At 44.1% G+C, this 19,080-nt stretch overlaps 1 protein-coding gene across 9 annotated transcripts in view; it reads right to left on the bottom strand.

Moving 5' to 3' along the window:
• The window catches only part of DYRK4 (dual specificity tyrosine phosphorylation regulated kinase 4), a 55,336-nt gene extending 39,315 nt beyond the window's left edge, over window positions 1-16,021 (bottom strand). For 3 of the 9 annotated variants that reach the window (XR_007129581.1, XM_047742710.1, XM_047742705.1), the window contains exons 1-3: window positions 15,933-16,021; window positions 15,576-15,656; window positions 10,184-10,277 (exon numbers count right to left, since the gene is read on the bottom strand). Coding sequence is in view for 6 of the 9 variants with exons in the window: in XM_047742710.1 (XP_047598666.1) it covers window positions 10,184-10,277; window positions 15,576-15,656; window positions 15,933-15,970 (213 nt within the window). In the remaining 3 variants the exon portion in view is untranslated. Of the gene's footprint in view, window positions 1-5,522; window positions 5,542-5,680; window positions 5,720-10,183; window positions 10,278-10,631; window positions 10,836-15,575; window positions 15,657-15,891 lie in introns of those variants that run through there. The other 6 variants (XM_047742707.1, XM_047742706.1, XM_047742709.1 and 3 more) reach the window with 6 other exon arrangements.
• Between the last annotated feature and the right edge of the window lie 3,059 nt (window positions 16,022-19,080).

Raw genomic sequence — 19,080 nt, 5'->3', positions numbered from 1 at the left:
CTTCTACAGACATAAAGTAAGAAAGGGCCATCCGTACCCCAATGTTCATAGCAGCAATGGCCACAGTCACCAAGCTGTGGAAAGAGCCAAGATGCCCTTCAATAGACGAATGGATAAGGAAGATGTGGTCCCTATATACTATGGAGTATTATGCCTCCATCAGAAAGGATGGATACCCAACTTTTATATCGACATGGACGGGACTGGAGGAGATTATGCTGAGCGAAATAAGTCAAGCAGAGAGAGTCAATTATCTTATGGTTTCACTTACTTGTGGAACATAAGGAATAACAGGAGGGCATTGGGAGAAGGAGAGTAGAAGGGAGTTGGGAGAAATCAGAGTGGGAGACGAACCATGAGAGACTGTGGACTCTGAGAAACAAACTGAGGGTTTTGGAGGGGAGGAGGTGGGGGATGGGTGAGCCTGGTGGTGGGTATTAAGGAGGGCATGGATTGCATGGAGCACTGGGTGTGGGGCATAAACAATGAATCTTGGAACACTGAAAAAATAAAATTAAATTTAAAAGATAAAGAAAGAAGAGCTAAAAAACAAACAACAACAACAACACATTGATGAAAGTGTGTCAAAAGGACACAGGAACCAACTAAAAGAGTTCCTAATGGCCAAAGCTGGAAAAATTTTAACAAAAAAAAAATAAAGTAGTGTTGGATGTAACTCAAAGTTTAAAGTAAATATCTATGAATCCATACTGATGTAAATAAATTAATAAAGAAATAAATAGGGGAGAAGAAACAAGTTTCCCATGCAGAAGAGTTCCTATTATATAGACATTCCACCCTGAAGAGGAGAGCATAACTCCCCACCCTTTAAGCTGTGCATAGTGACTGGTTTCCAAAAAGTATGGCATGGAAAGCAGGGAACAAAAGCAACTTTACAGGATAAACTAGACAAAGACTACCTTAGCCAGGTAATCTAATCAACATCAGTGACCATAAACCATGTGGATAACATGGACCATTGATACGATGGATTGAAAATGGCCCTTTACTTCAAGTAAGCTTCCTCCCAAACCCCACTACCCCAATGACATCATGAGAAAAACAAATTCTGACAGAAAGGCATCCTACGATATACATGACCAGCAGTCCTCAAAACTGTCAAGATCATCAAAAACAACAAAAGTCTGAGAAATTGTCACAGCCTAGATAGGAACCTGGAGCAGACAAAGGACCTTAGGTAACAAGGAAATCTGCCAAAAGTGTGGAGTTTAGTTAAAAATGTATCATTATCTTGGGGCGCCTGGGTTGCTCAGTCATTAAGTGTCTGCCTTCAGCTTAGGTCATGACCCCAGGGTCCTGGGATCAGGCCCTGCAACAGGCTCCCTGCTTGGTGGGAACCCTGCTTCTCCCTCTCCCACTCCCCCTGCTTGTGTTCTTTCTCTCACTGTTTGTCTCTCTGTCAAATAAATAAGTAAATAAAATCTTCTAAAAAAAGTATCATTATCTGAATTTAAAAAAAAATAAAAATAAATAAGAATTCGGTGTCTGCATAGCTTAGTGTGTTAAACATCTGACTTGTGATGTCAGCTCAGGTCATGATCTCAGGGTTGTGAGATCAAGCCCCATGTTGGGCTCTGGTGCTCAGCAGGGAGTCTGCTTGAGATTCTCTCTCTCTCTCTCTCCCTCTGTCCTGTGTCCCTCTCTGTACTTGCATGCATGCTCTCTTTCTCTAAAATAAGTAATAAATTTTAAAAATCTAAAAAAGTTTATCACTATCAGTTCATTATTACAACTGAAGTACAACACAAATACAAGATTTTAATAATAAGGGAAAGTGGGTGTGGGGTATAGAGTGATATATATGGGGACTCGGTACTATCTGCTCAATTTTTCTGCAAGTATAAAACTGTTCTTAAAAAAGTGTATTAATGGGGCGCCTGGGTGGCGCAGTGGATTAGAGCCTCTCCCTTCGGCTCAAGTCATGATCCCAGGGTCCTGGGATCAAGCCCTGCATCCGGCTCTCTGCTCAGCAGGAAGCCTGCTCCCTCCTTTCTTTCTGCCTGCCTCTCTGCCTACTATCTCTCTGTCAAATAAATAAAATCTTTGAAAAAAGAGAAGGGTATTAATAAACAAAACTCCTGAGGGGAGGGGTAGTATCAGAAGTGCTGTAGTTTATGATTCAGTAAAAGCCTATTCTATGTAATCTGAAGGACAGAATGAGGCCAAAGTATAGAATTTATAGAGAGGTAGTTTCTAGCTCAATATAAAGGAGGATTTTCTAGAGCTTAGAGCTGTCCAAAAATGGAGTGGCAATCCTTAGGAGCTAGTGAGCTCCCTATCACAGGAAAGGCCAAGTCCACCAATAAGCTACTGTGAGAAATATGCATGGACTCAGAGGGCTGGACAAGATGCAACCTCCAAAGTCCCATTTGTCTGGAAGACTCATTTAAGTGATCCTTGGGAGTGTCTTGAGTGGATCCTTAATCCTCTCATGGAACCAACACTGAGAACCATTGTATAGAAGAGTGCTTCCCGAACTTTGTTACATCATGACAGACTATAAAAAATTACCTTTGTGTGACGACCCAGGGTAAAAAGAGAAGGCAGCTCACAGACAGATGCCACCAGCACAGGATGCTGCCCGAGGCCTGTCTGCCCCAAGGGCCTCTGGCCTCTATATCCGTGCACGCCTCTACCAGTGGGTCACACAACTTTACCAACTTGCTGCTTGTTTGTCTCCAGCAGCTTCCTCAAGAGGGACCCGAGGTCCCACAACAACATTTCATTCTATCACAACATCCCCAGGAGGCAGGAAGAAGAGAGTATGATCTTTCACATGCACGGTGGCAAAAAAGACGTTTTCCTTTAAGAACAGGAGCTTCGTAACACTGTACTATGGTCCCTCACTGACCTTTGAGCCACTGCAATGGGAATCTCTAAGAGTCATGAGCTCTCTATCCAAATTTAGAGTCCTCAGTATAAAAAAGATTTTATGCACAGGGGTACCAACATAGGCAGTGATTCCTATGCTGTCTAAGACCTGGACACTGGTCTGAGCTGGAGAAAACCTCTGGAGGAGTCAGGAGATAAAAAGGCAGAGTATCCGAGGATGCCACCAGGGTCCTTTCATGGCTCTTTTCTGTGTGCATCACTGTTCCTGGAGGTCTCCTCAACGGCCAGAATTGAACTGTGAAGCTCCTTTATTTTCCAAGCTTCTTATATGAACATGTACAGCTTTTATAATACAGAACATATCATTGTTTTAAAAAGCAATATTACAACACAGAAGTCTAAATGGTTCATTGCAACACTAGTGGGGAAAGACAGTGACATTGGCAGGGCGCACTCTTTCCCTGAGAGCCCGAACCATCGAAAATTAGATCTGAGGAGACACTGTCAAGGGACCTGGACTCAGAGCCTCAGAGCACGGACTCTGCACTATGCAGATCACACGAAGGGAGGCAGACCCCTCTGCTCACAAGTGGGCTCAGATTGCTAAGATTCTCCACATCTAGGCCCACATTTGAATCTTGGGATTCCCCTAGGGTCCCCAGCTAAGCTTGCCGTCACTGGTAATAGACCCCAGAGGGTCTAGGCCCTGCACCAACATGCACAGCGACTAGGGAGGTTGAGCAGAAGCCTGGTGTCTCTGACCCTGGGCCCCTCCTCCACCTCTCTTGTGCTTTTGTCTTCTGAACTGGAGTCCCTTGGGTTCTCACACTTCTTTTGTTTTCTCAGCAAAAGAAAAAGGCAAATTCCATCTCACTACTTTGCAAAAGCCAGCTCAAATAAAAGCTGAGTTCGGCTTAAAACCTGATTCAGAGGAAGGTAGAAAAGCTGAAAAGCTTCTGCACCCCCACCCTTGTCCCCAACAATCGGGCAAAATAGCTAAAAGGTACCAAACTATTCCGGTTGCTGATTCCTGTGACTTGGACTCAAGGATTCTCCCAGGAACACCTGCTTCCTGCCTCCCCAAGCTGAGGTGATACCTGGAACCACAGAGTTTGGATGGACCTTAGTGACGCATTCATTTTTAACAAATTTACTGAGCACCTCCATGTGTCAGGCAGTATGCTAAAGCACAGATCACAGAGTCCAGGGGTTTCAAATTTCTTGAAAAGCTCTTAAAACACATCATCTCCAACCTGACCCCAGACTCCCTAGTGGTGGAACCCAGAAACCCATATTTTTAAAAAAGCGCTCCGAGTGAGTAATGTGCAGCCAGAATGGAAACCACACTCTAATGACATCCCCTCATTTGGAATTAATCCCTTCTCACTCTGAACTTGGTTTTCCTTTATGTCCTTGATATGTATGAATAATTCCTAATTCTTTGTGAATTCTTTTCTGCCCTCAACAAGAGTCTATGGCAGGAAACAGGAGGCCTCTCAAGATTATTTCCTCTGGCTGGTTCATTTAGGGGTCTCCAGAGTTCCTAGCCAGGTGTCAACATCCATGGCATCCATAGTCATAGGAGCCTGGACTGACCTGGGACCACCTGCAGAGACTGGGCATACCGTCTTCCTTGCTGGGATAATAGGATTAGTTATAGACTATTTCTAATGAAGGCTGCCTCTGTGTATGTTGTCACAGGGAGGTGCCTTTGTTCTAAATCTAAATTATTCAACACAAGCTGGCTGCAGTTAGCACAACCTCCCACTTACAGGACTGAATGAGAATGTTTTCACAAACTTGCTAATTGTCATCTATGGTTTCCTACCATGGATAGCATAATTATGTTCCTCCATAAATATTCCTCCAAGACTCTGCCCACCATATCCCTAGTTTAGGCGGCTGTTGCAGTGGTTCCCTTTAATAAAAAAAAAAAAAAATAGGAGTCTTATCTCAGAATTCTGAGCCTTAAATATTTGCCAAAGGAAGGAAGGGAAAGAAAAGGGAGAGACTGAAGAAGAGGAAACCCTAGTCCTTGTCCTCAAAGACTCTATTCCTGGTTGGTAGTCCACCTTCTCCCCGTGTATCTCCATATTCCCTCTTCTAGTGGCTTCAGTTCTCACCAGGGGAGCTAGTGCTGTCCTGCTCCTCAGCACTTCCTTTTGGACGAATGCCTCCTAATCAGCAAAAGCACATAAGAGAATTCCCCTGCCAATACCCTCTTCTCAAAGGTAACTGCATTTTTCAAAGAGAAAGAAAAGGTGTTTTGGTGCAAATAAATGAATCTCTACTCACAGAAGGCTTCCCGGTGCTGGGGAGCTAGGTGAAAGAGATCGTTCATTTTAGGAAAGAAGGTCTTCACAAATCCTATCAGATAGGAGCACATTCTCATCATCAACCACAAAGACATGTAACTTCTATGTCCGAATGGAGGACAGAATTGCACCAATCCCGTGTCTTGCATCAGTGTCCTCTCCCTGGTGGCACTGTGTCTTCCCCTTCCCTACTTTGCATTCTCCTCATGCCAAGCCCCCATCCCCAACATGCACAGTTCAACCATGAATCACAAGGGAGTACATTTCCTGCCCCCTCACTGAGAGCTAAAGGATAGGGTTCCTTGTAGGGCTAGTTAGAACAGAATCTCGAGATACACTGTCTTGTCTTATTACCTTGGACTGAGCCCTGGATGTCCTCATCTGCAAAGTTCAGGGGAGAAAACAAACGGATTCTCAGCAGGCATCAAGGCCAACCTGGTCTCCTGCCCCTGGGCCACCCAGATGTTTCGGAAAGGCATACACCTCCATCAAAACACCTGCCTCGATCATACCTCACTGGCTATTTTTCTATTTTCTTAGCTGGCTCCTCCTTGTCTCCTCCTCCTTCCTGTTAATTAAAAAAAAAAAAATCTCCAAGCGCATGATCAAGGTTGGGTGGGCAGATGAAACTCAAGTTCTGTGATTTCAAATCACAGCTTCCTCCTTGTAAGCTCCATAATCCCTTCCCAGAAGCCAGAGCAACTGAGAGTTCAAAACAAATGCATTAACGCAGAGAGAGGGTATGACAAGAAGAGAGAAAATAAATCTTTGGGGACTCTCTACAGAACACAACAAGTTTGACAATTAGGATCATCCGAGCACTGCAGAGAGCTGGGAGAAAGAGACAGTTGCTAGGCTCCTCACATCCCCAGCTAAGGCGTTAAGCTACTGTCGTTGCACAGAGCCTAAGCAAGCTGCAGCATCTCTCCATGGCCACTTGTAAATAAGATTCTGCCAAAAAAGCCCCTTTGCTGTGTGAGGAAGCCCAGGATGTCTGGACAGAAAAGAGTAGCCTCCTGCTTATACCCACAGCCAAGCCTGGACTCAGGAGACCCATTAACAGAGTGAACATGGCCAGCCACTTGGGAAGACTGAGGCTTTCATCTCACTGATGCAGTGTCCTCTCTGGAGCCCTGCCCACCAGGCTATGGCCCTGGTGAAGGTGGAGGAAGGAGAGCCTGGATGTCTTTAGGGCTTGAGGGAGGGGCAAGAGCAGGAGCCCGAAAGCCCAAGTGCTTGGAGACATTTTCTATTGTCCCTAGTGCATGGCCTTGGGGGTGACGTTTCCCCTTCCGGACTTCCGTTGAGTGGCGCTTGGACAATTATGGTGCTGGAAGCCACCTTAAGGAATCTGTAATCAAATGCCCTCATTTTATAGATGGAGAAAGGGAAGTTAAGAAGATTATCCACGTCATTGAGTTATTAACATACTACAAAACTCACCCAATTATAAAAAGTTAACAATAAGGTATTTCACATTCCTTTTCTCACACCAAGTCTTTGAAACGTGGTGTGTATTTTTCACGTGCAGCACACCTCCAGTTGGACAAGCCCCATCTCAAGGGCTCCGTAGTCTCACGTGGCAAGTGGCTGCAATACTGGACCTTATAGTTCCAGAGGGCGAGGCTAACAGTAAACAAGTTAAACAAACAACTACATAATATAATTAGAAAGAATGGTGAGCAGAGGCACGTCCAAGGAGGCGGTACTCAGCAGTTAAATGATTGGATGGGTAGAAGAGAAATGAAAGAGCAAGTCCCTGTTTTTCTAGTGCTGAAAATAGAAAGCATGCCTTTAGAGGGCTTAGGATGTACTTTCTAGCACTTGTCCTCATTATTGACAGAAAAACTGTAAAGTCACACTCTAAATTAACAGAGTCTTCAATCCCAGAAGCTGGCCAGGAGACAACACATTTCCTTTGAACAGAGTGACAGAAAAGCCAAATGTTGTGCAATGGACTCACTCACTGAGATAATGAGGACCGGAAGAGAGGACGGTCCCTCTGCTGGCAGTTCGGATAAACTCTACCGTGAGGCCATTTTCCTCAAGTGCACAGAGAACCTATGTCACTGGAAGCCACTGGGAGACTCTGTGATCCTAGCCGGCTAATTGAAAGGATGTGGACTCTCCACAGGCATCCAAGACAAAGCACTCCCTGTGGAGATCTCTCTGTTGCAGATGGCTCTTTGATATTTTACTGTGTTTTAGCCAAATGAATGGGGGCATCTTTTAAAGAAGCATATACTACTATCTAGAGGATCACACTGTTGTCTTACATCAGTTATTAAAAACAACATTTTTAAAACTTCCTTAGCTGAAACACTACCAAGATCTATAAATACTTAAGTATTATTTATTATTGTAAATATTATAGTTATAACTTTAATGTTATAACGTTAAATGCCATGAAGTAAATATAAATTACTATCAATTTACGTAAAATATTTTTTCAACACTTGCTTGGCGCAGTTGATATGCTGAGACCCATAGTACTCTCATCATCCAAGTTTCTTAAGGTGAGGAGATTATAATTCATTCTTCTCATTCTCCAATTAATATTGTAACTATCCACTAAAACCCAAGATTTCATGTGCTGAGAACGGTTATTGATTTGTTTGTCTTTCCTTACTTAGACTTATTCAGCTCAACTGGAGGAGAAGTCCAATGGGAAAAATGAACATATGGTGAAAAGACATTTATTTAGGGCCCATAAGAATAATTACCAATGTAAAGACAATAGCAGTAAGTTTAGATAATATTTTTTATTATTATTTTTTTTATTTTGGGAAAGAGAGAGAGAACATGTGCACGTCCTCATGAGCCAGGGAAGGGGCAGAGAGTGGGTGGGGAGAATCTCAAACAGACTCCTCGAAGGGCTTGATCCTATGATCCTGAGATCATGACCTGAGCTGAAACCAAGAGTCGGTCACTTAACCAAATAAGCCAGCAGGGGCCCCTAGAGAGTATTTTTAAATGGTATTGGCAATTGTTGGCAGTTAAAAAAATATAACATCAATGAATTTGTCTTCAGTGTGATTTTTTTTATTTTTAAAAATTCCTATCATAGCAACTATAGCAGAATATGCTTTCCTTAAAATTAATATAAATATATTATGGAATTTTATACAACAACATTTAACAGAGTTAAATGACTTTACTCAATAAAGAGGCATGGAAAAGAGTGGTTAAGACTATGGGTTTGCATTCTATCTGCCACGCAATGGTGTATGGCAATGGCTGGTTAAATCCACTTGAATTTTAGCTTTCCCATCTGTAAAATGAGGATAATAATTGTACTTGCCTCTAAAGTTCATGTGAGAGACATCCAAACACTCAATAAATATGAGCTCAAGAAGGTAAGAAAATAGATACAATTTGTAAAACTTGTGATGATTTTTCTAAGTCATAACCAAGACCATCTGTTTGCACAATATTTTTAAATTTGGACAGAATATTGTCTTTATTATCCTGTTTTGGTATAGACTTACTCTTTTAAATATTTTATATTGTTTTGTCAAAAGAAATGTTTTAGGAATTAGTAAATTTTTGTGGCTGTTAATCACAAAATAATGGTTTCTGTTGTATGCGGTAATGCCAAGGGTAGGGTTGGGGGGCAGTGGGCTTTGCATTAGGATTCATTTTTATGAGTTATAACCCAGAGGGAGAGAATGTTAAGGCTAAATCAGGAACACTGCTTGAAGGAGGTGATGTAAGAGTCATAATTTTAAGGAAGTGGTGTGTGATCTACAGGGGGGAGAATTTTTATCGGATCTCAGATAGGCTTTTGAACTCCGGCTCTTCCATTTAGTGACACAAGCAGGATTCAAAGTCAAACCTGAATGCCATGGGCTCAAGTTTGCCACAGAATTTTCAGAGCAAAGATCCAATATGATCTTTTGAGTCAGGTGTGAAATTCAAACTGAGGGCATTAGATGAAAAAGTACATCTGATTAAGAAGTAATTTTGTGGGGCGCCTGGGTGGCTCAGTGGATTAAGCCGCTGCCTTCGGCTCAGGTCATGATCTCAGGGTCCTGGGATCAAGTCCCACATCAGGCTCTCTGCTCAGCAGGGTGCCTGCTTCCCTCTCTCTCTCTCTCTCTCTGCCTGCCTCTCCATCTACTTGTGATCTCTCTCTGTCAAATAAGTAAGGATGAATACCCAAGTTTTGTAGCAACATGGACGGGACTGGAAGAGATTATGCTGAGTGAAATAAGTCAAGCAGAGAGAGTCAATTATCATATGGTTTCACTTATTTGTGGAGCATAACAAATAGCATGGAGGACAAGGGGAGATGGAGAGGAGAAGGGAGTTGAGGGAAATTGGAAGGGGAGGTGAACCATGAGAAACTATGGACTCTGAAAAACGATCTGAGAATTCTGAAGGGGTGGGGGGTGGGAGGTTGGGGGCACCAGGTGGTGGGTATTGTAGAGGGCACGGATTGCATGGAGCACTGGGTATGGTGCAAAAATAATGAATACTGTTATGCTGAAAAAAAAAATTAAAAAAAAAAAAAAAGAAGTAATTTTGTGACCACAAAGTCACCGCATCACAAAATTACCTTTATGCTGTAGTGTTTCACTAGTTTTTGAGGCTGGGTAAAAAGAAAGACACTATGTCTGTGTTAGGGAAAAACAAAACAAAACAAAACACACAGACCTTTTCTGGAAATGTTTGGGGCAATTCTGGGACACCTCCTGTGTGGTTCCAGAAATACAGAGCCTAATACAAAATACTGTAGTACAGACACCAATCCAAGGTTTCCTCAAACACAAGCCACCTGTTCAATGAAGGTCTTGCAGTTCTGGAGTTCATGAAACTACACTCTGGCCCGGCAGCCAATCTCCCTCCAAGCCCACCCAGACCTGGCTCTGCCAACCAGCCTGGTCCCTCCACACCAGAACTTCCCCTCATCCTGTCATCAAAGGTGCTAGGAGGAAAACAGTCACTCCTGGTCTCAGGTCCCCAAGTCTTCATGATGATACCTCCCTTGCCCAATGACAGTCAAGGATCTTTACCTTCCCAGGGTTGAGATTCTGTTTCTTTCTTGCTTTCAAAATTGGGAAGGATGTCAAACTGCCATTCCTTGTTTTTTTAGCATCCATGGTAGTCCTGTGGGAAGAACAGTAAAAAGTACATTGGCAGTAGGAGCAAAATATAATATAGCCCCTGCACCCAAGGATGGGAAGAATGGAGGGCAGGCCTCGAGATAAAAAGTGGCAGGCTTAAGGTGTCTAGGTGGCTCAGTCTGTTCAGGGTCTGCCTTTGGCTCCGGTCATGATCCCAGAGTCCTGGGATCGAATTCCGCATCTGGTTCCCTGCTCAGTGGGAAACCTGCTTCTCCTTCTTACTCTGCCTGCTGCTCCCCATGCTTGTTCTCTCTCTCTCTCTCAAAAATAAATAAAAATACTTTAAAAAAATACAGTGGCAGGCCTAAAAGCAGTGGCAGATTCTCTGTTAACTCCTTTTTTCTGTCCTGGTGGCTGATGATGTCAGGAGAGAGAGCATCTTGACATCAGTCCTTGGGTGCTCAGGGCAGAGTGAGACAGCAGTCAAAGGAGGAAGATGAGCTAGTGAGGCGGCCAGCAGTTTAGGACGCCAAACAAAAAGACCCATTTCCTCCAGCTCACTGCAAAGTCAACCATTCTCTTCCCACAGCCACCTCTTGCTCTGAAAGATACATGTATTAGTGGTTACTTGGTAGGTTGCTGCCTACAAGAAAAGAAAAAGGGACAATGGGTAGAAGTGCTTTGCCTCAATCTCATTTAGCCATTTTTTGCACCTTCTTTATTCAGAGCAGATCTGTATGAATAATGAACTCACTGCAAGATGAAAAACTAATTCACATTAAATGTACAGAATCTGGTTAAAGCGGGAAATCATGTAAATGGAAGAGTCTAAGAGGCTCTCAATCCACTGTGACATGCCTGTTCCATTAACAGACAGTGGCTAGGGTTCAGCTTTGTGTCCCTTTGACGCTCCTTTCAGCCTCTAACTCTAGCAAGAGCCAAGGGAGCCAAGGACATATGAACAAGGACAGAATAGGGATCGGTGCAAACGTTATCCTGGCTCCTGCAAACCACTCCATTGGTAGGTTCTTGCAGATCCTATAATAAATGGTGACAGCATCACAATTCTGAAGTTATTCAGGGGACTCAAGACAAGTCCCGCCCACTATTATTGCCTCATAATGTTGAAAACCCAGAAATTACTTGTCTATTTATAAATAAGAAGTTAAAAAATATGGTACACATGTATTATAGGATATGATGCAATCACTTTTAAAAATGAAGTAAGTCTATATGTATACCTTGTAATGTATTGAATAAAAACAGAACAATATGTATGATTCCATATTTGTTTAAGAAAAAAACAAGATGGAGGCACCTGGGTGGCTTAGTCCATTGAGCTTCTGCCTTCAGCTCAGGTCATGATCTCAGGGTCCTAGGATTGGGCCCTGAGTCAGGGACTAAGCGGGGAGTCTCCTTGTCCCTCTCCCTCTACCCCTCTCCCTGATCATGCTCTGTCTCTCTCTCTTCTCTCAAACAAATAAAATCTTTAAACAAGAGGGAAAAAAAAGATGTTTGCATGTCTTAATCAGGTATATTGAAGAATAAAGAAAAAAATAAACTAAAAATAATTACCTTTGAGAGGTGGAACTGGGAGAGGTGAGGGGAAACATGAATTTTAACACACACACAATATGAAAAAATCCTATGCAAAAGTAAACAAAAAGTACTAGTTGCTTCTCTTCAAATGATCCTAATGTCACTTCTCTCTTCCCTTCCTTTCTTTCTATAAACATCTGCTGAGATAATTCCTCTGACAAACCAGCCACAGCCTCTAGTTTGTCCTTATCTAGGAGAGAGACACATGGAGACAGGTCAGTACAATGCCTATGATCAGGGCAGTAACTGAGGCCAGTGCAAAGAGCTAACGGAGCGCACTGCAGGGGGGTGACTGACTCTGTTGGAAGAGCTGAGGAAGCCTTCACACCTGAGCACAGCAGAACTGTCCTTGAAGAACAAACAGGACAGGCATGGAGTCCAGAGCTGATGGACGAGACTGCAAGCACAACGGTATGAGAGAGTTCTGTCTTCTTCAGAAAGTGCGAGCACACGGACGTTGCCGGTGGAGGGCCAGAGACGTGATTAGACTCTAAAGAAAGCGTCGCATGGGTCATTCTAAGTCTGACAAAATCAGATTTGTACTTAGGGTCATCTCTCTGGCCATACCACGGAGCAAGGTTCGGAGGAGCTCAAGTAGGAAGCTGTCTTGAGTATCCAGGCAAGAGATGATGAGGACTTCAACCAAGGCCATGAGGGTGAGGAAACAGTGGATGTGGGAACTTGGGAATAATTGGGGAGAAAGAACTGGTAGAATTTGGACCATCAATTCGATGTGAGGGTTGCCAAATTCAAACATGGAGTAAGAATGAATACAATTTTTCCTGCCAAGGCCTCCTCCATCTACTTCACAGGGATGTGGGAGACAGTACAAGTCCCCCTGTATCTTTGCCAGCAAGTGGAGCTCTTTTCTCTCTTCAGCTTCTGGTAGAGCACCAGATGAAGAGAACATGTAGGTGAAGAGAACATGAAGACCTGAAGAATACGTTGAGGGATCTTGGAGTCTAGTCTCCCTTCTGCCCTCAGATTCTGAGCAAGTCCTATGCCTTGTCTATACTCGGTTTCCTCATTTGCAAGATGACAGGACTGGACTAGATGACCTCTGATGTCCCTTTCAGTTCTACACTGTATTAAATACTGAGAGACTGGAAAAGGTCTATTGTGACTTATGCCACCAGTTCCCTCCTTTGGAGAATTCTGTGGTCACCAAAGACTATCTTACGCCTTTTCCCCTAATAATGCATTCAATCTAACTTCAATTTAATCTATGACACAGAAGCTATATTCAAAGCTTCACAAATGCCACCTATCCTCAAAATAAATGGTGGACCAGGAGAATGTTTTATATCTTGTTTATAACTGCTGCATGAAAGGTTAAAGATAACGCATCTCAGAGCTAGAGTGAATACTGCTTTGAGAATTGAAACTAAAATTTAAAAACTTCCTCCTATTATTTTACACCAAGATCAGTTTCCCTTCCTCTCCAGCCCAGACCCATCTCCTTCCTCCGGATTTCAGCACTTTTGTGTGTGGAGATCATTTTGTCACTTGGTCAACAACTTGAGTGTTAATTGTTTTAGGGGCATACGTTTCATCTCTTCTTGATTGTGAATCTCTTGGAGGAAGAATGATGAGCTCGGATTTTATTTTGTTTCTTATAGTCCTCCTTGGGACAAGGACCATGGCTTGTCTACTGAAAGCTCTTGGTACAAATGTGTTGAAGAAAGAGAAATCTAAGATAGTTTAGGTTAATTCATCAAAAAACTTGAGACCACCATCTGAATGCGAGACCATGCTAAGCATGGGGAACTGAGAGATAAGTAAGACAGAATCCTTGCTTTCAAGGAGTTCAAGGTCTTGTGGGCATGACAGACCCATCAACAATGGGGCCAGCATTCTGCATACATAGTATTTTTACATAATGTGTTATCTATGTACACCAATCTTCAAGGCCCAGGAAAGAAATAGATCTTTTGAGATTCACCTGTTACGATTTCAGTATTTCTACTGCAGCTGCCAGGCAGATTGATCTTTACACCCTGGAGAGCTATGTTTGGGGCAGAAATTGTGGCAGTGTGGGACGGGCAGGGACTCCCTTTGCATTTCTGTGGATAGGAGATAATGCACTTAACGTATGTAAGTTACTCTCACTGCCGCAAGGAGAACTCCTTGGCCCTTCCACCGTTATCCTTGAAACTCTTCATGGTCCATGGGTGGTCAGAGCTGGAAGAGGTGTTAGGGGCCATTCATCCGTTTTCCCACCCTGGCAGAAATCCTCTTTAGAGCACTCCCGGCAATCACTGGGTCTTTGCTTGAATATTCCAGTGACAGAGCTCACTGTTTATCTGGGCAACCCATTTCCCATGGGGCTGGTGCTCAGCAAATGTTGGTGGGAAGAAATGATATTGAGCAACATGTCCTCCAGGGATACTTGCTATCCTCTGCAGAACAACGAAGAACACATCTACCCACCCTTCTACTCCAAGAGCTCTTGAATATTCAGAACAGTGCCTTTTTGCCTCCGTACCTACCCATCACCAGGCATTCTGTCGTTTTATTTCAAGTACATCTTGGTAGGACAGAGCATTCAGACATGACAGAACTTGTATTGTGGAGCGCCTGGGTGGCTCAGTGGGTTAAAGCTTCTTCCTTCAGCTCAGGTCATGATCCCAGGGTCCTGGGATTGAGCCCCACATTAGGGCTCTCTGCTCAGCAGGGAGCCTGGTTCCCCCCACCCCCTCTCTCTGCCTGCCTCTCTGCCTGCCTCTCTGCCGACTTGTGATCTCTGTCAAATAAATAAATAAAATCTTTGGGGGGGAAAAGAAGAACTTGTATTGTTATTGTCCCTCTCTACCTTCCTATTTTTTTATGACCTTGTTTTAAGTGGCTACAGTTTTCTAGAGTCTAGATTATGTACAGACAGTGAGATCTCCACATCACTCACCTGGTTGTTCTGTTTCTATTAATGAAGACTAGACTGGTGTTTGCCCTTTTTAGCTGTAACAACACAGTCATGTTGGATTTGGGATCAGCTAAAACCATGGACCCCCAGCACTGGGTCCTCCACAAGTTTGCAAAGCATGTGTTCTAGCCAAGTTGCTGGCGACAGTATGGAGCTGGAGAAGGCAGAAGTCAAAGAGTGACTGTCACACCACTCGAGACTCCTTTCAGGTTATCATTACCCTCTTGATAAGGACTAAAACTAAGGAGGGAAGTAATACACCTAAGTCCCAGAATCAATTAGACAAAGTCCAGGTTTGAAGAATTCCTTAGAACTCCTAGATTTTTATGTACTTAACACATGTAGATGATTAAATCCTAGATTTTACATACTGAACACACGTAGATGGCAGCAAGGGACACGTTTTTCCTTTCATAGTTTGAACTCTCTGTTGTCTCCACTGAAGCCTGAACAGTGAAGCTTGAATTAAGATAGAGGTCAGAGGGGTCACAAGTTACTTAAGCCGTGAATTGGCTGATGGACATTTCAAATGTAGCAAGCACCACGAATCAACTACAGATTTTTTTTTTTAATCCAAATTTTGTATTGTTCATCCCCCTTTTAAGGAAAATATTTCCTAGGATGAGCATTACCTTAAAGTGGCAAGGACCACCCAGAGGGAAAGTGACGCCCTGTATGGACCTATGATCCACACACAGCTTAAAGATGTCCTGCACTTGGCTCTGGTTGAGCATGGAGGGTGCAAGCCTATGGGCTGAGCCAGGATAGTCCGGTACCAGCCACATCCTAGGACAACCAGCAGGTGTGGGGTTGTGGGCTCACCTTTGACCTCCCAAAGGACCAGTCACGCCCTGGAGATAAAGGCGGAGGGAAGTTTTGTGCCCCATGTTGTCGGGGTCAGGGCTGAAAGCAATTTTCAGGTCTTTATGAGTTCCCTAAAATCCCATCGCTCCCCACCCCGCGCTCAGCTGAAGTGAGGATGCCCGGGTTCAGAGCACTTTTCCTCCTGTCCGCGCCCACACCCCGCCCCTCTCTCTCCTCCGACCACACTCCCCCTACTATTTTGCATTCTCTGTACCTCCCTTCTCCCCTCTACCCCCTCCTTCTTCCCGCGTTGCCCCAGATGCTTCTGGCTCACCGCGGTACCTTCTGCCCCGCTAGCGCCCCGCACTGCCTTACTTGGTTCGGGCGCCGGCAGGAGGTGGGAAGAGCTGCATTGGGCTGGCGCAGACTGCCCGGAGGCCGAGTCGGGGCGCTCGCTGGGGCACCCTGCCAGCGCCGGTGGGGGACCACGCCCTCCTCCCGTCGCCATAGAAACTCTGGCCGCCCTTTTTGTGACTTCGGCCGCGAAAGGACTTAGACTTTAGTCCCGTCCCAAACCACCGTTCACAGCGGCATAAAGAACACCTCTCTTCCCGCCCTACTCCCGTTCTCTCGCCCCAGGTAGAGCTGAAGGGCATCCCAAGGATAGGCAGATTGGAGTTCCCCGAACTGCCCAGGCTCATGAAATTATCTCTACTTTTCTCCCTCTTCCAAAACGTTTGTGGTTCCTGGTAGCTCATAGCAAAAGTTCCGGATATAAAATAGTGATCAGATGAGCACTGTTTGAGCATTGACTCTGCATCAGGTTTTAAATGCATGAAAACAAAAGTTCTAGCCGAGTGACAGTAGCGTGACCTGGAGGAATAGCTTCTGGTCTCTAGAGGAAACGGACATTCAGAGAAAGCTTTTAGAAAGATCTGCGTTGAATTTGAATCTTCAAGGTCAGATAGGAATTAGCCATGTAAAGCAGGCAAATAAGAGCCAGTGTAAAGGCCGGGAGCTAGGGGACCACGTGGTATCACGGATGCTGGCCGCGTTTGGTGTGGCAGGAGTCATAAGTGCATATGGGCAGCATGCGACCAGGTTGAAGAAGCAGACAGGGGATAGCCAGATTTGAAATAGCTTGTGAACTAAACAGGCTAGGGTGTATGTACCTGGATTTTAAGGTGAGGGGTGTTCATGCTCAGATTTTAGAAAACTTTCTGGCAATATGGTAATGGAGGGTAGGCCAGAGTAGGTTAAAAATCAAGGCAAAGATGCCCGCTAGTAGTGAGTGATAATGTTTCAGAGTAAGGGACAGCAGGTGGAAGAACAGTTCTGAGCAATTTACAAAATGGAAAAGAGCTCAGTGACTGGATGTGATGGGTGGAAGTGCCCCCTGCCCTCCAGCTGATGGCAGTGCCCTTTACTTACAGAAAATCTAGTGGGGGAAACATGGAGGGTAGGAAGGATGTTACTGATTTACTGATGACTTACTGCATCGGATTATCAACGGACCAGGCTCTTTTGTAGAGCAAGATCAGGGCTAAAAATAAATCCCGACTTGGCAGTCATTGTCATATATGTGACCACTAGAGTTTGAAGTCCCCTAAGCTTAAGGGGGGGGGGGGGGCGGGACGAGCAGGGGAAAAGAATGGAATGGAATCACACAGAATAGGGCTCAACGGTGGAAAGAGTGGATGTAGGTGACACAAGTGTATAAGGCTGCGAAATAATCAAGAGCAGGCAGGGATGTGGCGAGAAAACTACAAGAGAATAGTGTCAGGTGAGCCCAGAAATAAAATGCATTAATAGGGAGGGTATGATGAATAGGGTCTATAAAATTAGGTGAGAAAAATGTACACTGGATTTGACAACAGAAAGGTCATTTGTGCTTTCTGCAAGGCCAGTTTTAACATTATTTAAGGTAATTTTCAGTGCAGGCTGTTACTTCTTTAAAAAGATTTTGCTTTTTTAAAAAGACTTTATTTTAGAGAGAGAGAAAGCAAGTTACAAGTCAGGGAGGGGCAGAAGGAGAGGGAGAAAATCTTAAACGGACTCTCCGTTGAGTGCAAGCCCAATGCAAGGTCATGACCTGAGCCAAAAACAAGACGTGGGGGGATGCCTGGGTGGCTCAGTGGGTTAAGCCGCTGCCTTCAGCTCAGGTCATGATTCCAGTGTCCTGGGATCGAGTCCCGCATTGGGCTCCTTGCTCCACGGGGAGCCCGCCTCTCCCTCTGCCTCTGCCTGCCACTCTGCCTGCCTGTGCGCTCTCTCTCACTCTAACAAACAAACAAAATTAAAAAACAAAAACAGGGGCGCCTGGGTGGCTCAGTGGGTTAAGCCGCTGCCTTCGGCTCAGGTCATGATCCCAGGTCCTGGGTTCGAGCCCCACATCGGGCTTTCTGCTCAGCAGGGAGCCTGCTTCCTCCTCTCTCTCTGCCTGCCTCTCTGCTTACTTGTGATTTCTCTCTGTCAAATAAATAAATAAAATCTTTAAAAAAAAATAAAAAAAAAACAAACAACAACAACAAAAAAAACAAGAGTTGGATGCTTAACCAACTGAGCCACACAGGTGCCCCCAAACTTACTTGGAATAACACAGAGGAAACAGGTTCATCAGGCTGGTGCCAGATGATTAATCAGTGATATCAGTACCGAATTCAGGGTAGGCTCTTAACAAATATTTACTGTTAAACTGTACCATATACAGCACCTTAATACCTTATAACTAAATACATGTTTTAAGAAGGGGATGCAGTGGGGTAGGAGAGGTGGTATATGACAATATAAAAATAAACACAAGAAAAAAAAACATACAAGCAATAAGCAAATGCTTGCTTTATTTTTTTAAGATTTTATTTATTTATTTGAGAGAGAAACAGAGCATGAGCAGGGGAGGGGCAGAGGGAGAGGAAGAAGCAGACTCTCTGCTGCGCAAGGATTCCCAACAAAGAGCTCGACCCCAGGACCCTGAGATCATGACCTGAGCTGAAGGCGGATGTTGACTGAGGCGCGCATGTGCCCCTGCAAATGCTCACCTTAATTATAATCCTAAATTCCTTATTTTCACATTAACAGATGTTTCTATAAACCAAGGAAAAAACAGAACTAATAATATTATACATGTTTTAATGGTTGACATGATTTTAAAGGTTTTATTTATTTATCCATTTGAGAGAGAGCAAGAGAAAGAGAGAGAGAACTTGAAGAGTGGGGGAGGAGCAGAGGCGGAGGGAGAGGGAAAAAATCTCGAGAGATTCCATGCTCAGGGCAGAGCTCAATCCCATGACCCCGAGATCATGACTGAGCTGAAACTGATAGTCAGATGCTTAACCATCTGAGCCACCCAGGTGCCCCTAATGGTTAACGTGATTTGAAGAGTCTTTATTAAAAAGTGATCAGGAGCTGGTTGAAATTCTCACCATAAAATATAAAATATCTATAACTATTTTTATTTATAACAAATTCACATCTAAGCTTCCTGAAGAGCTGTATCATCTGTCATATAGATGTGTCATAATAG

This window comes from Lutra lutra, chromosome 8, assembly GCF_902655055.1.
Source record: "Lutra lutra chromosome 8, mLutLut1.2, whole genome shotgun sequence".
Taxonomy (NCBI): domain Eukaryota; kingdom Metazoa; phylum Chordata; class Mammalia; order Carnivora; family Mustelidae; genus Lutra; species Lutra lutra.
This window is presented reverse-complemented; position numbering and strand designations above follow the sequence as displayed.